Source organism: Microcaecilia unicolor, chromosome 2 (assembly GCF_901765095.1).
Source record: "Microcaecilia unicolor chromosome 2, aMicUni1.1, whole genome shotgun sequence".
Lineage (NCBI taxonomy): Eukaryota > Metazoa > Chordata > Amphibia > Gymnophiona > Siphonopidae > Microcaecilia > Microcaecilia unicolor.
In genome coordinates, this window is record NC_044032.1 from 114652336 (window position 1) to 114672078 (window position 19743).

Below are 19743 nucleotides of genomic sequence, written 5' to 3' on the forward strand. Positions count from 1 at the left end.
AATAGCAAATCAAAAGAAAAAAAAAGCAGATCAAAAAAGACAAAAAAATAGAACAGGAGGGTAACAGAAGAAGTGGTTTATTACAAGTTACCCGACGTGGCCACGTTTCGCCCTCAGGCTCCGTCGGGGTAAAAAAACTAATAGGGGTAAAAAGCAAAGTGAACCCCTAAAAGTAGTCATACAACCACCTTACATAAGTGTTTCCCAAGCTTACTCAGCAAACTTCACAATGCTATGTTGACTGGTACCCTCCTGTTCTATTTTTTTGTCTTTTTTGATCTGCTTTTTTTCTTTTGATTTGTGAATTTGTAAACTACTGAGAACTCTTGGATTGTGCGGATATAGAAATGATTGAATAAATAAATAAATCATGCGGTCAGTTGTCAGTGGCTGCTAAAGAAAAATCTTAACTTATTAAATATGCCAAACCAATGTTTACATGTATGCTAAGCATATACAGCTAACAGTCTACCTAAAACACCATCTTCATATCTAAATACGCACTAAGTTTTTACTAGGGTCTTTAATGTGAACACACTATACCAATATTAAGCATATAGTTACCAAGAATATTATTAATAAAAATGTGTGTACATACTGAAAGATAATTACTCTTCCTTGTCATCAAGCAGATGAATCCATTACGAATGGGTTGTGTCCACCTACCAGCAGGGGGAGATAGAGAGCACTGAAAACCATAGTGCCTCTTGGCCAGCTAGCTTCATCTGCCTCCCAGTATTCTCTATCTCCGCAGCAGGGTTGGACGCAGCTTATTCAGCTCCTTCATAAATCTGCCTGGGGTGGCTCCTGTGCTTTTGCCAGTTGTAGCAGGGGTGTTGTGGCTGGTGGTGCCCACTTTAAAGGCACATAGGTTCGCCCTTTCCCTGCCTTAACCGGCCCCCGATGTGAATGCAGGCATATAGGTTTGCCCTATCCTTGCCTTTCCCACACTCTTCTCTGTGGATGCAGGCACATTGATTCGTCCTTTCCCTGCCTTTCCCACTCTCCTGAACCTCCGGAGTGCCTCTGTAGCTGTTGCCTCTAACTTTCCTCACAGAGTTAAAAAAAAAATGTGACACGCTTTTTAGCGCTGCGATTCTGAGGCTTTCTTCTGTCTGTGCAGCATGACTGGAGCTCTGGGACTCGGTCTGGTGAGGTTAGAGAGTCTTATAGCTCCTCAGGGGAGGGCCCGCGATTGTGACGTTTTTTGGCGCGAATCCGCCATTTTGAATTTTCTGTCGTTTTCGGCGATGGATGTGGAGGTTGTTAAGCGCTGTTCACGTTGTGGCATGCGCAGATCCGCAACGGGGCTCTGTAAATCGTGCTCTTCAGACGTCAGGGCTGGCCCGAGCATGGCGAGCGATGTTTCTTCCCGCTCGGTGGAGCTGGCAGCGGGCGCCATCTTGGATGCGCTGCATGGCTCGACCCCCGCAGATGCGGAGGGGTCTGAGGCCGGAGGGTATAAGTGCCCCATTGCCCTGGCAACTTCCAAAGGCCCCTCAGGGTCAGCCCATTTAGCCGAAATAAGTTCTTGAATGGAGTCATGCAAAGGAAAGGCTCGAGCAGTCTTCTTAGTACTTGCCATCCTTGGATTACCAGAGGAGGCTTTGCCCATCACAGGATCTTCAATAGAGAGGGCCTGCAGGGCATCAGAAATAAGCGCTGGCAGCTCCTCGCGGTGGAAAATCCTAACCGCAGTGGGATCATCCGGATCCAGTGGCAATCCTATACCTTCCTCTGGCTCTTCGGACCATGAAGGCCTGCCAGACCACTCAGAATCCCCACAGCCCGACCACCGGGGGGGGAGGATGGGGGATGTGCCACTTTCTGAAGGGGAATTGACCCATCTGCGCTTGTCTTGCGGCCAGCTGTCTGGGGAAAAAAATGCCTGATGGCAATTCCAGGCCGGTCTCCACCGGAGGGGAACCAGGTAGCAACGCAGAGTCAGACGTCTGCGGTAGAGCTCTTTTTAACATGAACGCTTTATGCAAAAGCATCACAAACTCAGGGGAGAAAGGCTCACCCTGGCCTCCCGGTTCCAATCCGGGATAAGCAGCTCTTCTGGTAGCCTCCATCCGAGGCTCCCCTCTGGCCTCAGACCCCTCCGCACCTGCGGGGGTCGAGCCATGTGGCGCATCCAAGATGGCGCCCGCTGCCAGCTCCACCGAGCGGGAAGAAACACCGCTCGTCATGCTCGAACCGGCCCTGACGTCTGAAGAGCATGATTTACAGAGCCCCGCTGCGGCACGGCCAAGCACAAATGTCAAAGTCCTGTGCTTTTACAGCAGACGGAGAGATCCTCGCTTGGCGGGGTTGGATGCCTTGGCTCACAGCTGGCCTCGGGGCTTCCTGTATGTGTTCCCTTCTTGGCCCTTGATAGGGCGAGTACTTCTGCGGATTCGGCTTCATCAAAGAGAGGTGGTTCTCATTGCCCCGGATTGGCCCAGGCGGCCATGGTATGTGGACCTCCGACGGATGCTGGAGGAGGCTCCCCTTCCTTTGTCTCTGGTATCGAACCTGTTGTCACAGGGGCCGGTAACCATGGAGGACGCCTGCCGCTTTGGTCTTACGACATGGCTATTGAGAGGGCGCAATTGAGAGACAAAGGCTATTCCAACAAGGTCATCTCCACTCTCCTTCAGGCCCGCAAGCGTTCCACTTCCGTTGCCTATGCTCGAATTTGGCGCCAGTTTGAGGCTTGGTGTGCTGCTAAAGTTATTACACCCATGCGGGCTTCTGTCTCACCGATACTTGACTTTTTGCAGGATGGTTTACAAAAAGGCTTGGCCTATAATTCACTGCGTGTTCAAGTGGCAGCCTTAGCATGTTTTCGGGGGAAGGTGGCTGGCCTCTCCCTGGCTGCTTATCCGGATGTGGCACGGTTTCTTAGAGGGGTGCTTTGGCTCCGTCCTCCCGTGCGGGCTCCGTGTCCGGCCTGGAACCTGGGGTTAGTTTTAAAGGCCCATCAGTGTTCGCCCTTCGAGCTGCTTAGGCGAGCTTCGGAGAAGGATGTGACCCTAAAGACGGTCTTTTTGGTGGCCATTACATCGGCGAGACGGGTGTCTGAGCTCCAGGCGCTGTCCTGTCGCGACCCATTTCTGCAATTCTCAGAGTCTGGCGTTATGGTACGTACGGTGCCTTCCTTTCTGCCTAAGGTGGTTTCAGTGTTTCACCTAAACCAGCCTATTTTCCTGCCCTCCTTTTCTAGAGAGGAGTTTCCAGAATCTTTTTGGCAATTGCACCTTCTATATGTGCAAAGGGCTCTGTTGCAATATCTGCGCATGTCAAATGTTTTCAGGACCTCTGATCACCTTTTTGTTTTGTTGTCAGGTCCTCGCAGAGGGTCTCCAGCGTCTAAAGCTACTGTGGCTCGTTGGCTCAATGAAGCTATTTTTTCAGCATATCTGCTGTCTGGCCGGCCTCCGCCTGAAGCCTTTAAGGCACATTCCTCAAAAGCGATTGCCTCTTCTTGGGCTGAAACTGGAGCACTCTCTCTTCAAGAGATATGCAGTGCAGCAGTGGTGTTCCTAGGGGCGCTGACACCCGGGGCGGATTGCCGATGCGCCCCGCCCCCGGGTGCACGCCGCTTGGGGGGGGGGGGGGTGCCGCGCACCTGTCGGCTCTTCGTTTCCATGATCCCTCTGCCCCGGAACAGGAAGTAACCTGTTCCGGGGCAGAGGGAGCATGAAAACGAAAAGCCGAGAGTCACGCGGCACCCCCCCAGCGGCGTGCACCCGGGGCGGACCGCCCCCCCTTGGTACGCCACTGCAGTGCAGCGACATGGGCGTCTAAGCTCTCATTTGCCCGACATTACAGGATGGATGTGGCTGCCAGGAGGGATGCGCATTTTGGCGTACAAGTGCTGGTGAGTGGTGTGGCCTGTTCCCACCCTGTCTAGGGATTGCTTTGATACATCTCATTCGTAATGGATTCATCTGCTTGATGACAAGGAAGGGAAAATTAGGTTCTTAGCTTGGTAATTTTCTTTCCTTTAGTCATAGCAGATGAATCCATGAGCCCGCCCTGATTGATTGATTGTTTGAGTGATTGATTAATGCTGTTTTGGGTTCAGTTTTTCCTGTAGATATGTTCCCTCATTGGGAAAAGTTGGAAAACAGTCTTCAGGATTTCTGTTCTATTACAGGAGGTTGAGTTCGTCCCTCCTTTGTGTTATTGCTCCTGTTCTGGGGCGTTCGCTCGCTGTGAGGAAAGTTCATGTTATTCTACTTTGCAGTGTAACACTGCTTTGGAAGCTTCAAATACTGAGAGGCAGATGGAGCTAGCTGGCCAAGAGGCACTATGGTTTTCAGTGTTCTCTATTTCCCCCTGCTGGTTGGTGGACACAACCCATTCGTAATGGATTCATCTGCTATGACTAAAGGAAAGAAAATTACCAAGGTAAGAACCTAATTTTCCCATAAGTATCACTACAATAAAATATTAATATTAAAAAGGGGTTTATATGTTGAAGTTCTTTGCTGCAAATACTTCTATATAATCTAATATAATAATTTGCTCCTCCAACGTTCCAATGAGGCTACCTGCGACCGTAACCATCTCCTGACGTCACTCTCCCGCAGTAGAAGCCTGCTTGCCTGATATCAGGAGATGGTTACCGCAATGAGAGACATTGGAATGTTGCAGGAGCAGCTTCAGCCCTTCCTCCACACGCACCACCATCTCCACCCAGGGCCACCGAAGGCCGGCCCAGGGGGCCCGGCCCTGCCGCCCTCGCCGCCAGCCCCCCCCCCCCCCCGAGGTCACCCCCACCGCTCCCCCCTCCACCCCCCCCCCCGAGGTCGCCACCGCTCCCCTCCTCCACCCCCCTGAGGTCGCCGTAGCCACTGTTTCCCCCCTCCATCCCCCCGAGGTCGCCGCCGAGGCCCAGCCACCCAACACAGACCTGCCAAGTCTCTCGCGAAACACGCAGCGCCAGCTCCCATTTCCGGTCACTGCTGCTTCTCCTGTTGAGCAGCAGCGGCTGCTACAAATCAGAGCTAATTAAAGCACCAAAAATGCTTTTAAAAAGCAAGCGTGGCACCGCAGGCAGCCATCAGCCATTGGCTGTCAGCTCTGCAGCCGCTTCTCTCGCCTCTCACATCACTGCCCCTGGAGAAGACCCCAGAGGAGCGCTGAGACCAGAGAGGGGGGGGGGTGGAGTGGGTCCTGAGACCAGAGGGGAGGGGGTCCCCTGAGACCAGAGTGGAGGGGGTGCAGAGACCTGAGGGGGGGGGAGAGGGAGGGGGAGGGGGTCCTGAGTGCAGAGAGGGAGGGGGTATCTCTGTCAAACACACACTCTCTCACACACACTCTGTCTCTCTCTGTCACAGTCAGTGTCTTTCTCTCTCTCACTCTCACACACTGTCTCTCACACACTCTATGTCTCACACTGTATCACATTCACTCTCTTTGTGTCACACACTCACTCTCAAACACTCTCTCGATCTCATACACTCTCTCGGTCTCACAGAGAGTCTGTGTATCGCACATATACTCTTGCACTCTATCTGTCTCACATACACTCTCTCTCTCTCACAGACAAACTCGCACCCACACTCACTCTCTCTCTCTCTGTCACACACACTCGCACATTCACTCTCTCACACAGTAACTCTCACTCTCTCAAACATACACATTCCGAGGAAAACCTTGCTAGCGCCCGTTTAATTTGTGTCAGAAACGGGCCATTTTTACTAGTTTACAAAACTAGTGGTAAAACAGAATATCTATATGGTGATGGGTCTTTGTATGCAGAATGCATATCGTCCTATTTGCAGTGGGTGGCACTTCACATGCAAATTTGATTTAAAACTTTTCATTAAAAACTCTGTATTGTCCAGTTTAATTTTTGCTATAGATGTGGTTTTTAAATCTGTGTTTTTTTGTACAGGCCTTTTCCCTTTTATTTTTTATCTTAAGTACCCACTTAGATTGTAAATTCTTTGGGGGCAAGGACTTAATTCTGTTCGAATTCTACAAATGCTTTAAGCCACCTTGAGTACTGGAGAGGTTGGGATAAAATTATTAATTACTGAACATTTTTGTGAAAAACTTGTAAAAGATGCAAATTAGGATTTCAGTGCTTGTTTATATTGTGAAATGGATGTCATCTGAGCAAATGTAATCAAATACCATCTAAAGTTATAAAAGTGCAGTGAAAAGCAGTGTACAAAGTATTTTTAGAGTCGTGTCATATTCTAACGAGTCACAAGGAAAGCAAAGCTTAGTCGTGAGCCATTTCTAATAGAGAAAGGGAACTGCAACATTTTAAATGGAATGGTTTGACTTGCAAAGTTTCCAGTGCCCTAAGTAACTTCAAATGCACTGTTTCTTACCACATGTAAGTACACTCCATATCCAAAATAAGAAACTTAACTTTTGTCTGGCAACTAACTTCCTTAATCTGAGCAGGCAATTTTAATTTCTAGTTACTATGACTGAATAATGTATAATATGTAAAAAAAATAATGTTTTTCTATGCTTTCCTCTGTTTCCATCTGAAGATATTTCATTTATATGAATAATTGTGCTAATAATGGAAGACAGATGGAGGTTGGAGGAGGGGTAAGGCTATATTTAGTTAACTCTTTCTTATAAATACACAATTTGTTTGCCTTTCACAAACTGTTAATCTAGTTCTTATAAATCAGATTAAAAAAAAAAATATTACTTATTCAGAGTAAACTAGTGTACACAGTTCTATTGGAAAACTCTCCATATCTATAATGCATAACAATATTGAAGACAAATTAAATTGATCACTTTTACTTTATTCCTTTTAGGGAGCAACCTATCTTCAGCACCCGAGCTCATGTCTTCCAGATTGATCCAAATACCAAGAAGAACTGGGTTCCCACCAGCAAGCATGCAGTTACGGTGTCATATTTCTATGATAGCACAAGAAATGTCTATAGGATAATTAGTCTGGATGGATCAAAGGTAAGTTACATTTCATGAAGGTGGGTTTTGCGATAGAGAATGACACGGGGACGGGGAACCGCAGTAACCGTGGGGATGGGGACAGAGCTCGCGGGGACGGGGCGGGGATGGGGACAGAGCCCACAGGGACAGGGGACAAACTTTGTCCCCGTGTCATTTTCTACTTTGAAGCCTGTTAATGAACTGGACTGTTATTTATGTTTAAGTGATGCCTACAAAGATATTTTGATTTTTTTTTGGAAAAACAAACAAACATACTGGCCACAACTAGCAAACTTTGCATGGGGATCTGTACATCCTGCTACCAGCACATTTTCTAAGAAGTTAACTTCTATTCCAGGAAGGACTGTGGAAGACAGGAGAGCTAGATTGAAACCTGAGATTGTTGATGATTTCTTATTTATCCACAAATTAAAAAAACATAACAGTGCTTTATAGGGCATATTTTTTCCCTCTAGGGCATATAGAACGGGTTGTATTTTATACCCCTAGACATTTTAACAGTGTGAATTAGGATTCCTTGATGTAGTAGAAATCACCTATTGTTGGGGTTGGAAGGGTAGTGGGTGGTGGTGGGAAGGAGGGTTATTATAGCTGCTCATTGTTGTTATTCTCTATTTGTAATTTATATACAACAGTTGCACAGCATATTGTTCCTTTTTATATTTTAATAAAAAGATTTAAATATAAAATCATAAGTGTTTGAGGCTTCTGCAGATGAGGACAGAGCCCATGGGGACTTGGCGGGGACAAGGACAGGGCCTGCGGGGATGGAGACCATGCCTGCGGGGACAGGGTGGGGAGGGAGACAGAACCTGCGGGGACAGGGCGGGGAGGGAGACAGAACCTGCGGGAATGGAGACAGAACCCACGGGGACAGGGCGGGGACTGAGACAAACTTTGTCCCCGTGTCATTCTCTATTTTGCACTTTATTTCCTAGGCTAGTACCATTTTGATATTGAGTTTGTGTTCATAAATGTGTAAAAAAAAAAGCACTGGGTGGGGCTCAACTACCATATAAAGGAGCTGATGTAGAGTTTTTGATGCTGCTTTTAACTCCTAACCCTTATTTTATTATCCTCACTTTAATGTTCCCTTATCTCTTGTTTGTTCTGTCTGTCTGTCCTAATTAGATTGTAAGCTCTGTCGAGCAGGGACTGTCTCTTCATGTTCAAGTGTACAGCACTGCGTACGTCTAGTAGCACTTTAGAAATTATAAGTAGTAGTAGTAGTTTGCCGGGGGAGGAGCGCTGCCCGCTGAGCATTGTTGGGGAGGAATAGGTAATGACCTCTTTAGCTTGCATTTGCATGCTCATTGCATTCAGAGCCGGTGAGCTTGTTATTTCACGCGCTTCCCGGCTCTGAACATTCGGTGGTAACAAACAGGCGCAAGTCCGGCACTAATGGCCTCTAGTGCCTGCATTGCTTCTGAGCATCGGAGCCCGGGTGCTTGGACTGGCAGCAGAGCTTATTTCAGAGCAACTAGGCCGAAGCATCAGCTTTTCTTCCTGTCTCAGCCCCAAGTACCTGAGTTAATTTTCAAGGCACATTTCTGAAAGCGGGCTTCAGCAGAGGGGGAATAACTCAGAGTCTGAATTTGCTGCCCCCTCCCCCAGTTTGTTTTTCTCCAGGTAAGTAGAGCCAGGTGCGCAGGTATGATTTGGAGAGGTCTAGCACTCAGCTAAAATCAAAGCTCAAGAGGTTCCTTAGCCTGTGTGGTGTATGTGGAGTAAGACCTGGCACTATTATCTATTTCCATTGTGTCCAACAGATCAGACCAGAGACTTGTGGGTTATGTCCCTCAACCAGCAGGTGGAGATAGAGAGAACTCCGAGGTTTGCTGTATGTGGTCACGTGCAGCCAGCTTAACCTCAGAATGCTCTCTATCTAGCAGGTGGATGGTCATACCAGTGCAGCTCTGTAGTGATCTGGCTCCTATCCCATTCCCTCAGGTGCTGTTGAGCCTTTTGTGGGGTTGAGGAGCTGAATGCTAAGCTAGGGGTATACCTGGTGAGGCCAGGTCCCTCCCCCTACCAGCCTTTCCAGTTCCCTTGTCTATGGGACGCAGGGTCTGAGTGTGCTGGCTCCAGTCTTCTCTCCTGCCTCTCTGTAAGGTTTAAAAAAAAAAAGCGCTTTTGGGGCCATGGAATATCTCACTTTCCTCAGACCAGCCGCTGGGCCGGGGCCAAGTAAGAAGCGCACGGGAGGGCTGAGTTTTTGTCTGTTTTTCTGCCAGGAGTCTAGCATGTAAGCACCGTCCGAGTTGGCAAAGCGCTGCTTGCAGTGTGGGAGCCGCAGAGCAGCGTCGGGAGCCTGCGCAGTCTGTGTTAAGTCCGGTTTTCAGGGCGGACAGCTGCCAGATCCCTCCTCTCGAGCGCCGGCGGGGGAAGGCTTGGATTTAGCCGATGTGGCTTTGGCGGGAACGCCACCTCTGGTTTCGGCACGCGCCTCTGCTGGCGCCATCTTTACTTCTTCCCACGCGGTGAGTCCCGGGGCAACTGGACCGCAGGGCACCCTGTCTGCCAGTTTGGCGGAGGGGGCTACGGCCGGGGCGTCTTCATCGGCGATTGACTCTGTCGTGACACCTTTTTTGCCGGAGTTCGTGCTGTTAATGCACTGGGCTTTTCTGCTGAAAAGCGTGGGAGAGCCTCCAGCAGCTGCCATGTTATCTTTGCCTCAGGGTTCTCAGCCTATTATCCTTTCTAGTCTCCCAAAAAGGCCGCAATTAGAACCCCCAGACATTGGAGATGATATTTTTGGACCCTCTGACACAGAGGAGGGACATCTTTCGGGGGATTCCCTGCATTGTGCTTCGGAGGTCCTAGAGGAGGGGAAATTGTTGTCGGGAGAAGGTGAAGACCCGATAGCTGTGCGGCTGTTCTGTAAAGACAAACTGCCCTCTCTCATTGTTCAGGCTCTGGAGGTTTAAATATTTCTTCTCCAGATCCAGCTCCCTCAACGTGTTCTACCCCGTCCATTATGATGGGGGCCAAGGGCCTCTCTAGATCCTTTCACATCCATGAGGCTATGAAGGTCCTTATTGCGGCGCAGTGGGACACACTGGACTCTGGCCTTCGAGTGGCGCAGGCAATGTTGAGGCTCTATCCCCTGCGTCCGGATGATGTGGATTCCCTAAGGATACCAACAGTGGGGTGGATTCCTTAATTACAGCAGTTAAGAAGAAGACCATGTTACCAGTGGAGGGAGGCACGGCCCTTCGGGACCCTTAGGACCGGAAGCTGGAGTCCTCTCTCAAGTCGGCCTTTGAGGTAGCGTCATTTTGCCTTCAGGCCTCAGTTTGTCTCTCCTGGGTCCGGAAGGCTTCCTGTGCAGATGAACTGATTGACTACCTGCCAGCCTTGGAATCGGGCCTGGCGTACCTCGCAGATTTGCTTTATGATATTCTTCGCACCTCGGCCAAGGAAGTTTCCTTGGCAGTTACGGCCTGTTGTTGGGTTTGGTTGAGGCACTGGTCGGCGGATGTCGCCTGTAAGTCTCACTTGGCCTGGTTGACTTTTCGGGGCAAGCTTCTCTTTGGCGAGGATCTCGCAAAGATTGTGAAGGAGCTCGGGGACTCTAAGGGCCAGCGGCTGCCAGAGAACAAGCATAAGGCGATCTCCCGCTCAGTCCATCCCCGTTTCCGGGAGGCCAAGCACTACAGACCAGGTTGGTCTGGTTCTTATCAGAGTCCTTGTTTCCAGCAACGGCAGCAGCCCTTTCGAGGTGGGGGGGGGGGGGGCATCCCGCCCCCTCTGCTTCATGGTCAGCAGAGTGCCAGAGGCATGCAATGATGGGACCCTGGCCCATCTCCTTCCTCTAATTGGGGGGCGGCTTTCCCACTTTTGGGAGGAGTGAGCCAGGGTAACTTCAGACGAATGGGTCCTGGAGGTTATTCAGGAAGGTTACAAGCTTGAATTCACCCATCCCTTTTTTTCTTGGAGTCTCCATGCAAGACCACAGCCAAGCGGGCAGCAGTTCAGGACACTCCGAGCTGTTGTGGCTGGAAGCAGTTCGGCTAGTACCGCCTGCTGAACTCAGCCAGAGCCACTACATTTACTTCATAGTGCCCAAGAAGGGCAGCGCCTTATGCCCTGTTCTCTCTCTCAAGTCGGTGAACAGGGCTCTCAGAGTCTGTCATTTTTGGATGGAAACCTTTTGTTCTGTTATGGCAGTGGTCCAGCCAGGGGAATATTTGATCACTCTCGACCTCAAGGAGGCATATTTGCATATTCCCATTTGGCTGCCACACCAGCATTTCCTTCGCTTTGCGGTCCTGGGACAGCATTACCAGTTTTAGGCCATGCCCTTCGGGCTGGTAACAGCTCCACATACCTTCTCCAAGGTTATGGTGGTCATCGCCACCTTCTTGCGATCTCAGGGCATTCAGGTGCACCTGTATCTAGATGACTTGCTCATTCACGCGCCCTCTCGCGAGGAGAGTACTGGGGCCAAAGCCAAGGTGCTTCGTCTGCTGGGTTCCCTAGGTTGGGTGGTCAACACGCAGAAGTGCCACCTTTCTCCGTCGCAGTCTTTGGAATACCTGGGTGTTCTGTTCGATACTCGGGTTGGCAGAGTGTTCCTACCAGAAGCACGCAGACTGAGTCTGCAGAGTCAACTTTCTTTCCTCTTGTGGACTCCGGCGCCCAGAGCATGGGATTACGTACAGGTCTTGGGCTCCATGGCAGCAACATTGGAAGTGGTGCAGTGGGCCAGGGCTCGTATGCGCCCCCTACAGTGGTCCCTGTTCAGCTGGTGGTCGCCCCGTCCGAAGATTACGCAATCCGGATTCCTTGGTTTCTGTGTGCTCAGTTTCCCATGCACTGGTGGCTTCAGATACAAAATTTGCAGAGGGGAATGCCCCTTGTGACACCGGATTGGCTGGCAGTGACAATGGACACCAGCCTGTCGGGCTGGGGAGCACACTGTCTCGGTTGGGCGACCCAGGGGATCTGGTCCCAGGTGGAAGCGACATGGCCGATCAACCTTCTGGAATTGCGGGGGATTTGTCTGGCTTTGCAGGTGTTTGTGACCCTTCTTCAGGGGCAGCACTTCAGAGTGCTATCCGACAGTGCGACAGCGGTGGCCTATGTCAGCAGGCAGGGAGGAAGCAGTAACACGCAGCTTGCGGAGGAGGCCTCCCTTCTCTGTGTTTGGGCGGAGTGGCACCTGGCCCTCCTGTCGGCAGCACACATTGCAGGAGCCCTGAATATTTAGGCAGACTTCCTCAGCCGGAATCATCTGGATCCGATGGAATGGGAGCTATCCCAGCAGGCGTACTGTCAGCTCACGGCGCTTTGGGGGGGGGGGGTCCTAGCGTTCGATCTGATGACACGCTATTCCAACTCCAAGGCATCATGCTTCTTCAGCAGGGGCAGAGAGTACGGGTCCGAAGGCATAGATGCGCTTCTTCAGCCTTGGCCGGAGGTACTCCTGTATGTGTTCCCTCTGTGGCCAATGATAGGTTGGGTGATCGGACGGATAGCGCAACATTCGGGACCGGTGATCCTGGTGGCTCCAGATTGGCCCAGGCGGCCCTGGTACTCGGATCTCATCCGCTTATTGATCGACAAGCCTCTCGCTTGTCGGATCCCCCCCCCCCCCCCGACCTTTTATTTATTTATTTTATTTATTTGTTACATTTGTATCCCAGATTTTCCCACTTATTTGTAGGCTCAATGTGGCTTACATAATCTGGAGAGGCATTAGCAGACTCCGGTGTTAACAAATACAAGGTGATGTTGTGGTAAGAGAGAGTTCATGTGGCACAGCCACATTAGGGAATCGAACAGTGGCAGAGTTATGTTATGTCCATTACGTAATTCGGTTATGTTGTGTTGCTGAGATCGGTATTTAGGTTGGGTCGGTAGGGTAAGCTTTTTTGAACTAGTTGGTTTTTAGTATTTTCCGGAAGGATAGATGGTCGTACATCGTTTTCAAGGATTTTGGTAATGCATTCCACAGTTGTGTGCTTATGTAGGAGAAACTGGATGCATACATTGATTTGTATTTAAGTCCTTTGCAGCTTGGATAGTGCAGATTTAAGTCTGTTCGTGTCGATTCGGATTTGTTTCTAGTTGGTAGGTCGATTAGGTCTGTCATGTATCCTGGGGCTTCACCGTAGATGATTTTGTGGACCACGGTACAGATTTTGAAGGCAATGCGTTCTTTGATTGGGAGCCAATGTAGTTTTTCGCGGAGGGGTTTTGCACTTTCGAATCGCGTTTTTCCAAATATGAGCCTGGCTGCCGTGTTTTGAGCGGTCTGGAGTTTCTTTTAGGTTTGTTCTTTGCATCCTGCATAGATTCCATTGCAGTAGTCTACGTGACTCATTACCATTGATTGTACCAGGTTGCGAAATGTTTCTCTTGAGAAGAATTGTTTCGCATGTTTGAGTTTCCACATTGAATGGAACATTTTCTTTGTTGTGGATTTTACTTGGCTTTATAGACATTTCAAACTATGTTTGTTCCTATTTACATCTGGCTCAGCAGTTGACAGTGATAATGTGTAATTTTGGAAATCTGTCTGCTTTTTATTTAAAAATACCTGATCTACTATGGTCTCTATTGCAACCTCGTTATCGGGGTACCCTATTTTCTCTGTTATGGTGATATCTTTGAAATATACCTTGTTCCAGTCCATGCATTTGTGGATTGTTTGCCTGTCTGTCACACAGGGTTTTGTTTACTTTGTAATGTATCTGGCAGTGTAGGGGAGGTATGCTGCTGTTAATGATGAATGATATCCATTTATATGCTTTTACTGGGTTATTCTTAGGGGGAGTAGATTGTGTTCAGCATTTTATAGTAGGGGTTTTAGAGGACTTGAACCTTGGTTCCATAACGTCCCACAGATCAATCCAGAGACTGGTTGGTTATGTCCCTCTGCCAGCAGGTGGAAATAGAGAGAACTTCTGAGGTTCTATATGTGGTCATGTATCACCAGCCAAACCTCAGTATTCTCTCTAGCAGGTGGATGGTTATAACTCTGCAGCTCTGGATTTGGGCCTCCTCGCCCGTTCCCTCGGGATGAGTTGAGGTACCCATGGGGTTGAGAGCTCGCTTAGGCTGAGCACGGATACCTGGTGGTGCCAGGTCCCTCCCTTTCTCCCCCCGCCCGCTGGTTCCTTAAGGATAAGTGAGTGAACTCTCCTGTTTAAAAAACAAAAAAGGGGTAATACCTCTTTAAAGACACATTTGCTGTACTCAGCGGTGACAATAAGCAGAAGGCTGCTTATTGCGTGGGACCGTTGTTTAAGCTGGGCAGAGGTGTTGGTTGTGTGGGGGGTTTTCCTCTGGGCACATGACAGCCCCATCAGAATCTGTAAAATGCTGCTCCCGGTGTGGGAACCGGAGAGCAGCGTCCGGCTCCTGTGATTTTTGCCCTCGGGTCTCTCCGGGGCACGGAGCGTCGGAATCGGGGTGGGACCAGCAGGAACGGGCTGCAGGTCAGTCAGCCCCATTGTCCTCTTCAGCTGGCTGTTCTTCTTCCCGCCCTCCGGCGGACGATTTCAGCGCCGTCACACTTTGAACGGGCGGAAGGCTCCCAAGTCGGCAGCGGCTCAGCGAGTCTGAAAAACAGCTGATTCTAAATCAGCTGATGTCGGAGAGTTGTCTTTGGCTGGGGGAGCTAAGGCGAAGACTGGGCTGGCCGTTCGGTTTCCGCGCGGAGGTGGAACGGGTGCCATTTTGGAAGCGGGAGCAGAGCCGGGTTCGGAGACTCCCGTGTCAGATGGCCAGCGTTCGGTGTCTCTGCCACTGGCAGGGTTTCCCGCTGGTGATTTGGGGGAATCGGGAGCGCCATTTTCTCTCGAGCTTGTTCTATTACATGGAGCTTTTTTGTTAAAAAGGTCTTGGGGGGGTCCTGCATAGTGAAAATGGCTTAGCGGACCCTCAGGACTGTCCTTCGGTTTCTCCTGCCATTTTGGCTAAGAGACCTTGTGTGGCCTTACAGGAGTCTGAAGTGCTGTCTGTAGGCTCTGATGAAGATGACGGGCAGTTGTCAGATGTTTCCCAACTGACCCGGTTGGTGGTGATGGAGGAGGGGGAGCCGCAGTATGAAAGGGGTGATGACCCCACGGCGGCTCGGTTGTTTCGCCAGGACGAACTGGCGAATCTAATTATCAGGGCCTTGGAGATTCTGAACATTTCGGCTCTGGACAGCAGCAGCCCCTCTTCGTCGGCCCCCTCTATTATGTTGGGGACTAAGCGGCTGTCCTATACATTTCACATTCATGAGGCTATGCGGGTACTCATTGCGGCGCAATGGGACTCTCCGGACGCTGGTTTGCACATAGCACAGGCCATGACGCGTTTATATCCTCTCCTGGAGGGGGAACGAGAGGAGTTGTGTTTACCCTCGGTGGATTCTTTGATCACGGCAGTGACTAAGAGAACTACATTGCCGGTTGAAGGTGGGATGGCACTTAATGACCCGCAGGATAGGAAGTTGGAGTCGTCCTTGAAGGCTTCCTTTGAGGTGGCAGCTTTGTGCAAGCAAGCATCGATCTGCTGTTCCTATTCGGCTCGAGCATGTGTGTCTTGGGTGCAGAAGGCGTCCTTTCCTGAGGAGCTGGTGGCAAATTTGCCGTCGCTCGAGTCTGGTCTGGCGTATGTTATGATTGGGGTCAGAACCCCTCTCAAACTTACCTCTTTCCTGGGGGTCAGCTTCTTAGCTGGCTTCTGTTTCTTTTCTCTGTCCTTTCTGAGCTGGCTCTGTCTCTCTGTGCTGGCAGCTTCCAGCAGCATGGGGTTAATTGTTTTATTTTACTACAGCTGTGTGGGTGGACTGAGTTAGCTCTGCCTCTCTTTGGGTGTACTGGCTTCAAGTGCTTCACGGTGTTGCATTGGTGTGGGTTGGGCCTCTCTGGGTCAGTGTGCTTTTGCCTAGGTCTAGGGAGTGTGACATCATCAAAGGAGGGCCTTGATAAGGAAGTGGTGTTGTTTCCTTCAGGGCCTTTGCAACGGTTCTGTTTGCTTTAGGTAGGGTGGTGCAGTGTGCACTTCTGACTTTGTGTCTAGTTTCCCTGCTTGCTTTTGCTAAGGGCCAGGTTAGTGTTAGTGCAGTGTGCACTGGTGACTGTGTGTTTAGCTTTCCTGCTTTTCCCTTTGGTTCCCCTGCTTTTCCCTCTTGGTTTTGGAAGCATTGCTGTGTGTAGGGCTTTGGAAGCTCTGTTGCTGATAGAAGTACTTCAGGGTTTGGTGTTGTTAGGAACACTGCAGAGTTTGCTGTTAGAAGTACTTCTGGTGTTTGTGCTATTGGGAGCATTGCAGTCTTTGCTGTTGGTGTTTGGTGCTTTAGAAGCACTTTTGGCTTATGTGTTTGCTTCCCTGCTTTTTCCTTGTGGCTCCCCTGTCTTCCCTTTTAGTGCTAGGAGCTCTTCTGGTTGCTTGCCAGAGTAATGCTTAGGAAGCACCTTGTTAGTTTTGTATCTAGCTTGCTAGAGCAGTGCTTAGGTAGCTTGTTAGTTTTGTGTTTAGCTTGTTAGTGTAGAGCTCTGCTTGTAGCTTGGTGCTTAGTAGCACCTGTGTTAGCTTTGTGTTTAGTTCCCTGCTCTGTTAGTTTAGGGCTTAGGAGCTCCTGTTTAGTATAGGGCTTAGGGAGTCCTTTTGTCAGTTTACTGTTAGGAACACTCCTGCTGGTTTAGGGCTTGGGAGCACGTAGATCAGTTTAGGTTTAGGAGCACTTCTGTTTCCAGTCCTGGTCCCTGTGTCATCCGGTATCCAGTAAGTCCTGCCGGCTACTCGAACCCAGGAGCTCAACTCCTGGGGGGCTTAGTAGCTAAGTGCAGGTGAAGCTGTGTGGACCAGTCCGGTGTGCTCCAGTCCGGTGTTCCAGTCCTGTGTCCTCCAGTCCAGTGTTCCAGTCCGGGGGGTTCCAGTCCTGTGTTCCAGTCCATGTGTTCCGGCTCGCTGTCAGTGTGCTTGCCCAGCGTTGGTTGGTGGGTTTTGCCTGCTGCTGTCGCTCCTCGTCAGCAGCCCAAGGGCTCACGTTTGCTCCAGAGCCCAGCCCCGCGGGCTCTGAACCTGAGAACCTGACAGCGTATTTGGCAGACTTGTTGTATGATATTCTTCGGGCGTCGGTGAAGGAGGTTTCACTGGCAGTGATGGCTCGATGGTGGTTGTTGCTCCTTCACTGGTCGGTGGATACAGCTTCCAAGTCTCGTCTGGCTCGCTTGCCTTTTAAGGGTAAGTTGCTGTTTGGTGATGAACTGGATCAGAGTGTTAAGGATCTAGGTGATTCTAAAGGGTGTCGGTTGCCGGAGGACAGGCCTAGATCTTCGTCCCTTATGGCCCCTTCTCGGGGTCGGTTTCGAGAGGCCAGGCGTTATCGCCTGGGTAGGTCGGCTCCCTTCTTTAAACTCCGTTTTCCTCCAAAGCAGCAGCCTTTTCGGGGAGAGCGCCGCCCAGGCGACGCGTCCTCTAGACCCGCCGCAGGATCGCGTACCTAATGATGGGGTCTTGGTCCATTTTCCGGGATCTATAGGGGGGGCGGCTGTCCCCTTTTCTGGGAGAATGGGCCAGGGTCACTTCAGACGAGTGGGTGCTGGAGGTTATAAGGGACGGTTACAAGCTGGAGTTGGTGCGAGAACCTTCGGAGTTTTTCGTGGAATCTCCTTGCAACTCCGCAAGAAAGGGCGGCGATCAGAGACAAGTTGGAAAATTTGATTCAGTTGGGAGCGGTGGTTCCCATGCCAGTCTCTCAGCAGGGGCTGGGACGTTATTCCATTTATTTCGTCGTTCCAAAGAAAGGAGGGGCTTTTTATCCAGTCCTCGATCTCTAGGGTGTAAACAAGGCGTTGCGGGTACGTCATTTTCGGATGGAAACTCTGTGCACCATTATAGCCGCAGTTCAGCCCGGAGAGTTTCTGACGTCGCTCGATCTCAAAGAGACTTACTTGCACATTCCCATCTGGCCTCCTCATCACAGGTTTTTGTGCTTTGCGGTGCTGGGTCAGCACTTTCAGTTTCAGGCGCTTCCCTTTGGTCTCGCTACAGCCCCTCGGACGTTTTCCAAGATCATGATCGTGGGCGCAGCGTTTCTGAGACAAGAAGGGGTGCAAGTGCATCCTTATCTTGACGACTGGTTGATAAGGGCTCCGTCTTTTCAGGACAGCGTTCAGGCGACGAACAAAGTAGTCAGTCTGTTGAGGTCGTTGGGATGGATTATCAACTTAGAAAAGAGCTGCTTGCTTCCCTCTCAGTTCTTGGAGTACCTGGGAGTGCTGTTCGACACCCAAGTGGGCAGAGTCTTTTTGCCAGAGACCAGGAGGTTGAAACTGCAAGCGCAGATTCAGAGTTTTCTGCACATGGGATCCATGGCGGCCACGCTGGAGGTAGTACCATGGGCCAGGAGTCACATGAGGCCTCTTCAGAGGTCTCTGTTGAGCCGCTGGTCTCCGGTGTCGGAGGATTACTCAGTCCAGTTATCCTAGGAACCTTCGGTTCGGATGGAAATGCGTTGGTGGCTCAGGGCCGACAAGTTGAAGCTGGGAATGCCTCTAGCAGTGCCGGACTGGGTTGTAGTGGATGCCAGTCTTTCAGGATGGGGCGCCCATTGTCGGGGCCTCACGGCGCAGGGTGCTTGGTCGCCGGAGGAGGCTTCATGGTCCATCAATCGCTTAGAACTGCGAGCGGTGCGGCTAGCTTTACAGGCTTTTCTAGTGGAGCTGAGAGGGAAGCCGGTTCAGATGCTGTCCGACAATGCGACGGTGATAGCCTATGTCAATCGGCAGGGGGGCACCAGGAGTCTTCCGCTAGCAAAGGAGGCGAGGTCTCTTTGCCGCTGGGTGGAATAGCACCTGACTCAGATCTCGGCGGCGCACATAGCGGGGGCTCTGAATAACGAGGCGGATTTTCTGAGTCCGTCATATGTTGGATCCGGGAGAGTGGGAGCTCTCCACTCAGGTGTTTGCGTTGATCACGAGCCGGTGGGGAGTTCCGGCTATGGATCTGATGGCGCGAGCGGACAATGCCAAGATGCCGCACTTTTTCAGCCACGGCAGGGATCTCCTGTCTTGAGGGATCGATGCGCTTCTTCAGCCTTGGCCTCAGACAGTTCTTCTGTACGTTTTTCTGCCGTGGCCCATGATAGGCAGGATATTGGGTCGGGTGGCGTGCCACCCATGTCAAGTGATCTTTGTGGGGCCGGATTGGCCCAGGCGTCTGTGGTATGTGGATCTGGTGTGGCTGCGAGTCGGCAGTCCGTTACAGTTGCCCATTCAGCGGGGCCTGTTGCGTCAAGGTCCTATCCTTATGGAGGATCCCTCCCCGTTTGGTCTTACGGCCTGGCTCTTGAGAGGGCAACGTTGAGAAGGAAAGGCTATCCGGAAAAGGTGATTGCCACCATGTTGCGAGCTTGGAAGCGTTCCACCTCGACAGCGTATGCTAGAGTGTGGAGGACTTTTGAAGCATGGTGTGCGGCGGCAGGCCTCTCAGCCTTTTCGGCTCCGGTATCTTTGATCTTGGCTTTTTTGCAGGATGATCTCTACAAATGTCTGTCGTTGAGCTCCTTGAAGGTTCAAGTGGCAGCTTTGGCATGTTTTCGGGGTCGTGTAAAAGGCTCTTCCTTAGCCTCTCACCCTGATATTGTGCGCTTCTTGCGCGGGGTCAATCATTTGCGCCTGCCACGGATTTCCATTTTTCCGGACTGGAATTTGAATTTGGTTCTGAAGGCATTACAGCGGCCTCCATTTGAGCCTCTGGCTCGGCTGTCAATTAAGGATTTGACTTTGAAGACAGTGTTTTTGGTCGCTATTTCTTCAGCAAGGCAGGTGTCTGAGATACAAGCTTTGTCCTGTAGAG

General features: G+C 50.7%; 1 protein-coding gene across 2 annotated transcripts in view; it reads left to right on the forward strand.

The window, feature by feature from the left end:
- The window catches only part of HOMER1 (homer scaffold protein 1), a 274935-nt gene that overhangs the window by 55807 nt on the left and 199385 nt on the right, over nt 1–19743 (forward strand). Inside the window, exons 1-2 of one of the 2 annotated variants that reach the window (XM_030193231.1) lie at nt 6259–6340; nt 6783–6939. In XM_030193231.1, the coding sequence (XP_030049091.1) occupies nt 6339–6340; nt 6783–6939 (159 nt within the window). In that variant the 5' untranslated portion in view covers nt 6259–6338. Of the gene's footprint in view, nt 1–6258; nt 6341–6782; nt 6940–19743 lie in introns of those variants that run through there. The other variant, XM_030193230.1, reaches the window with a different exon arrangement.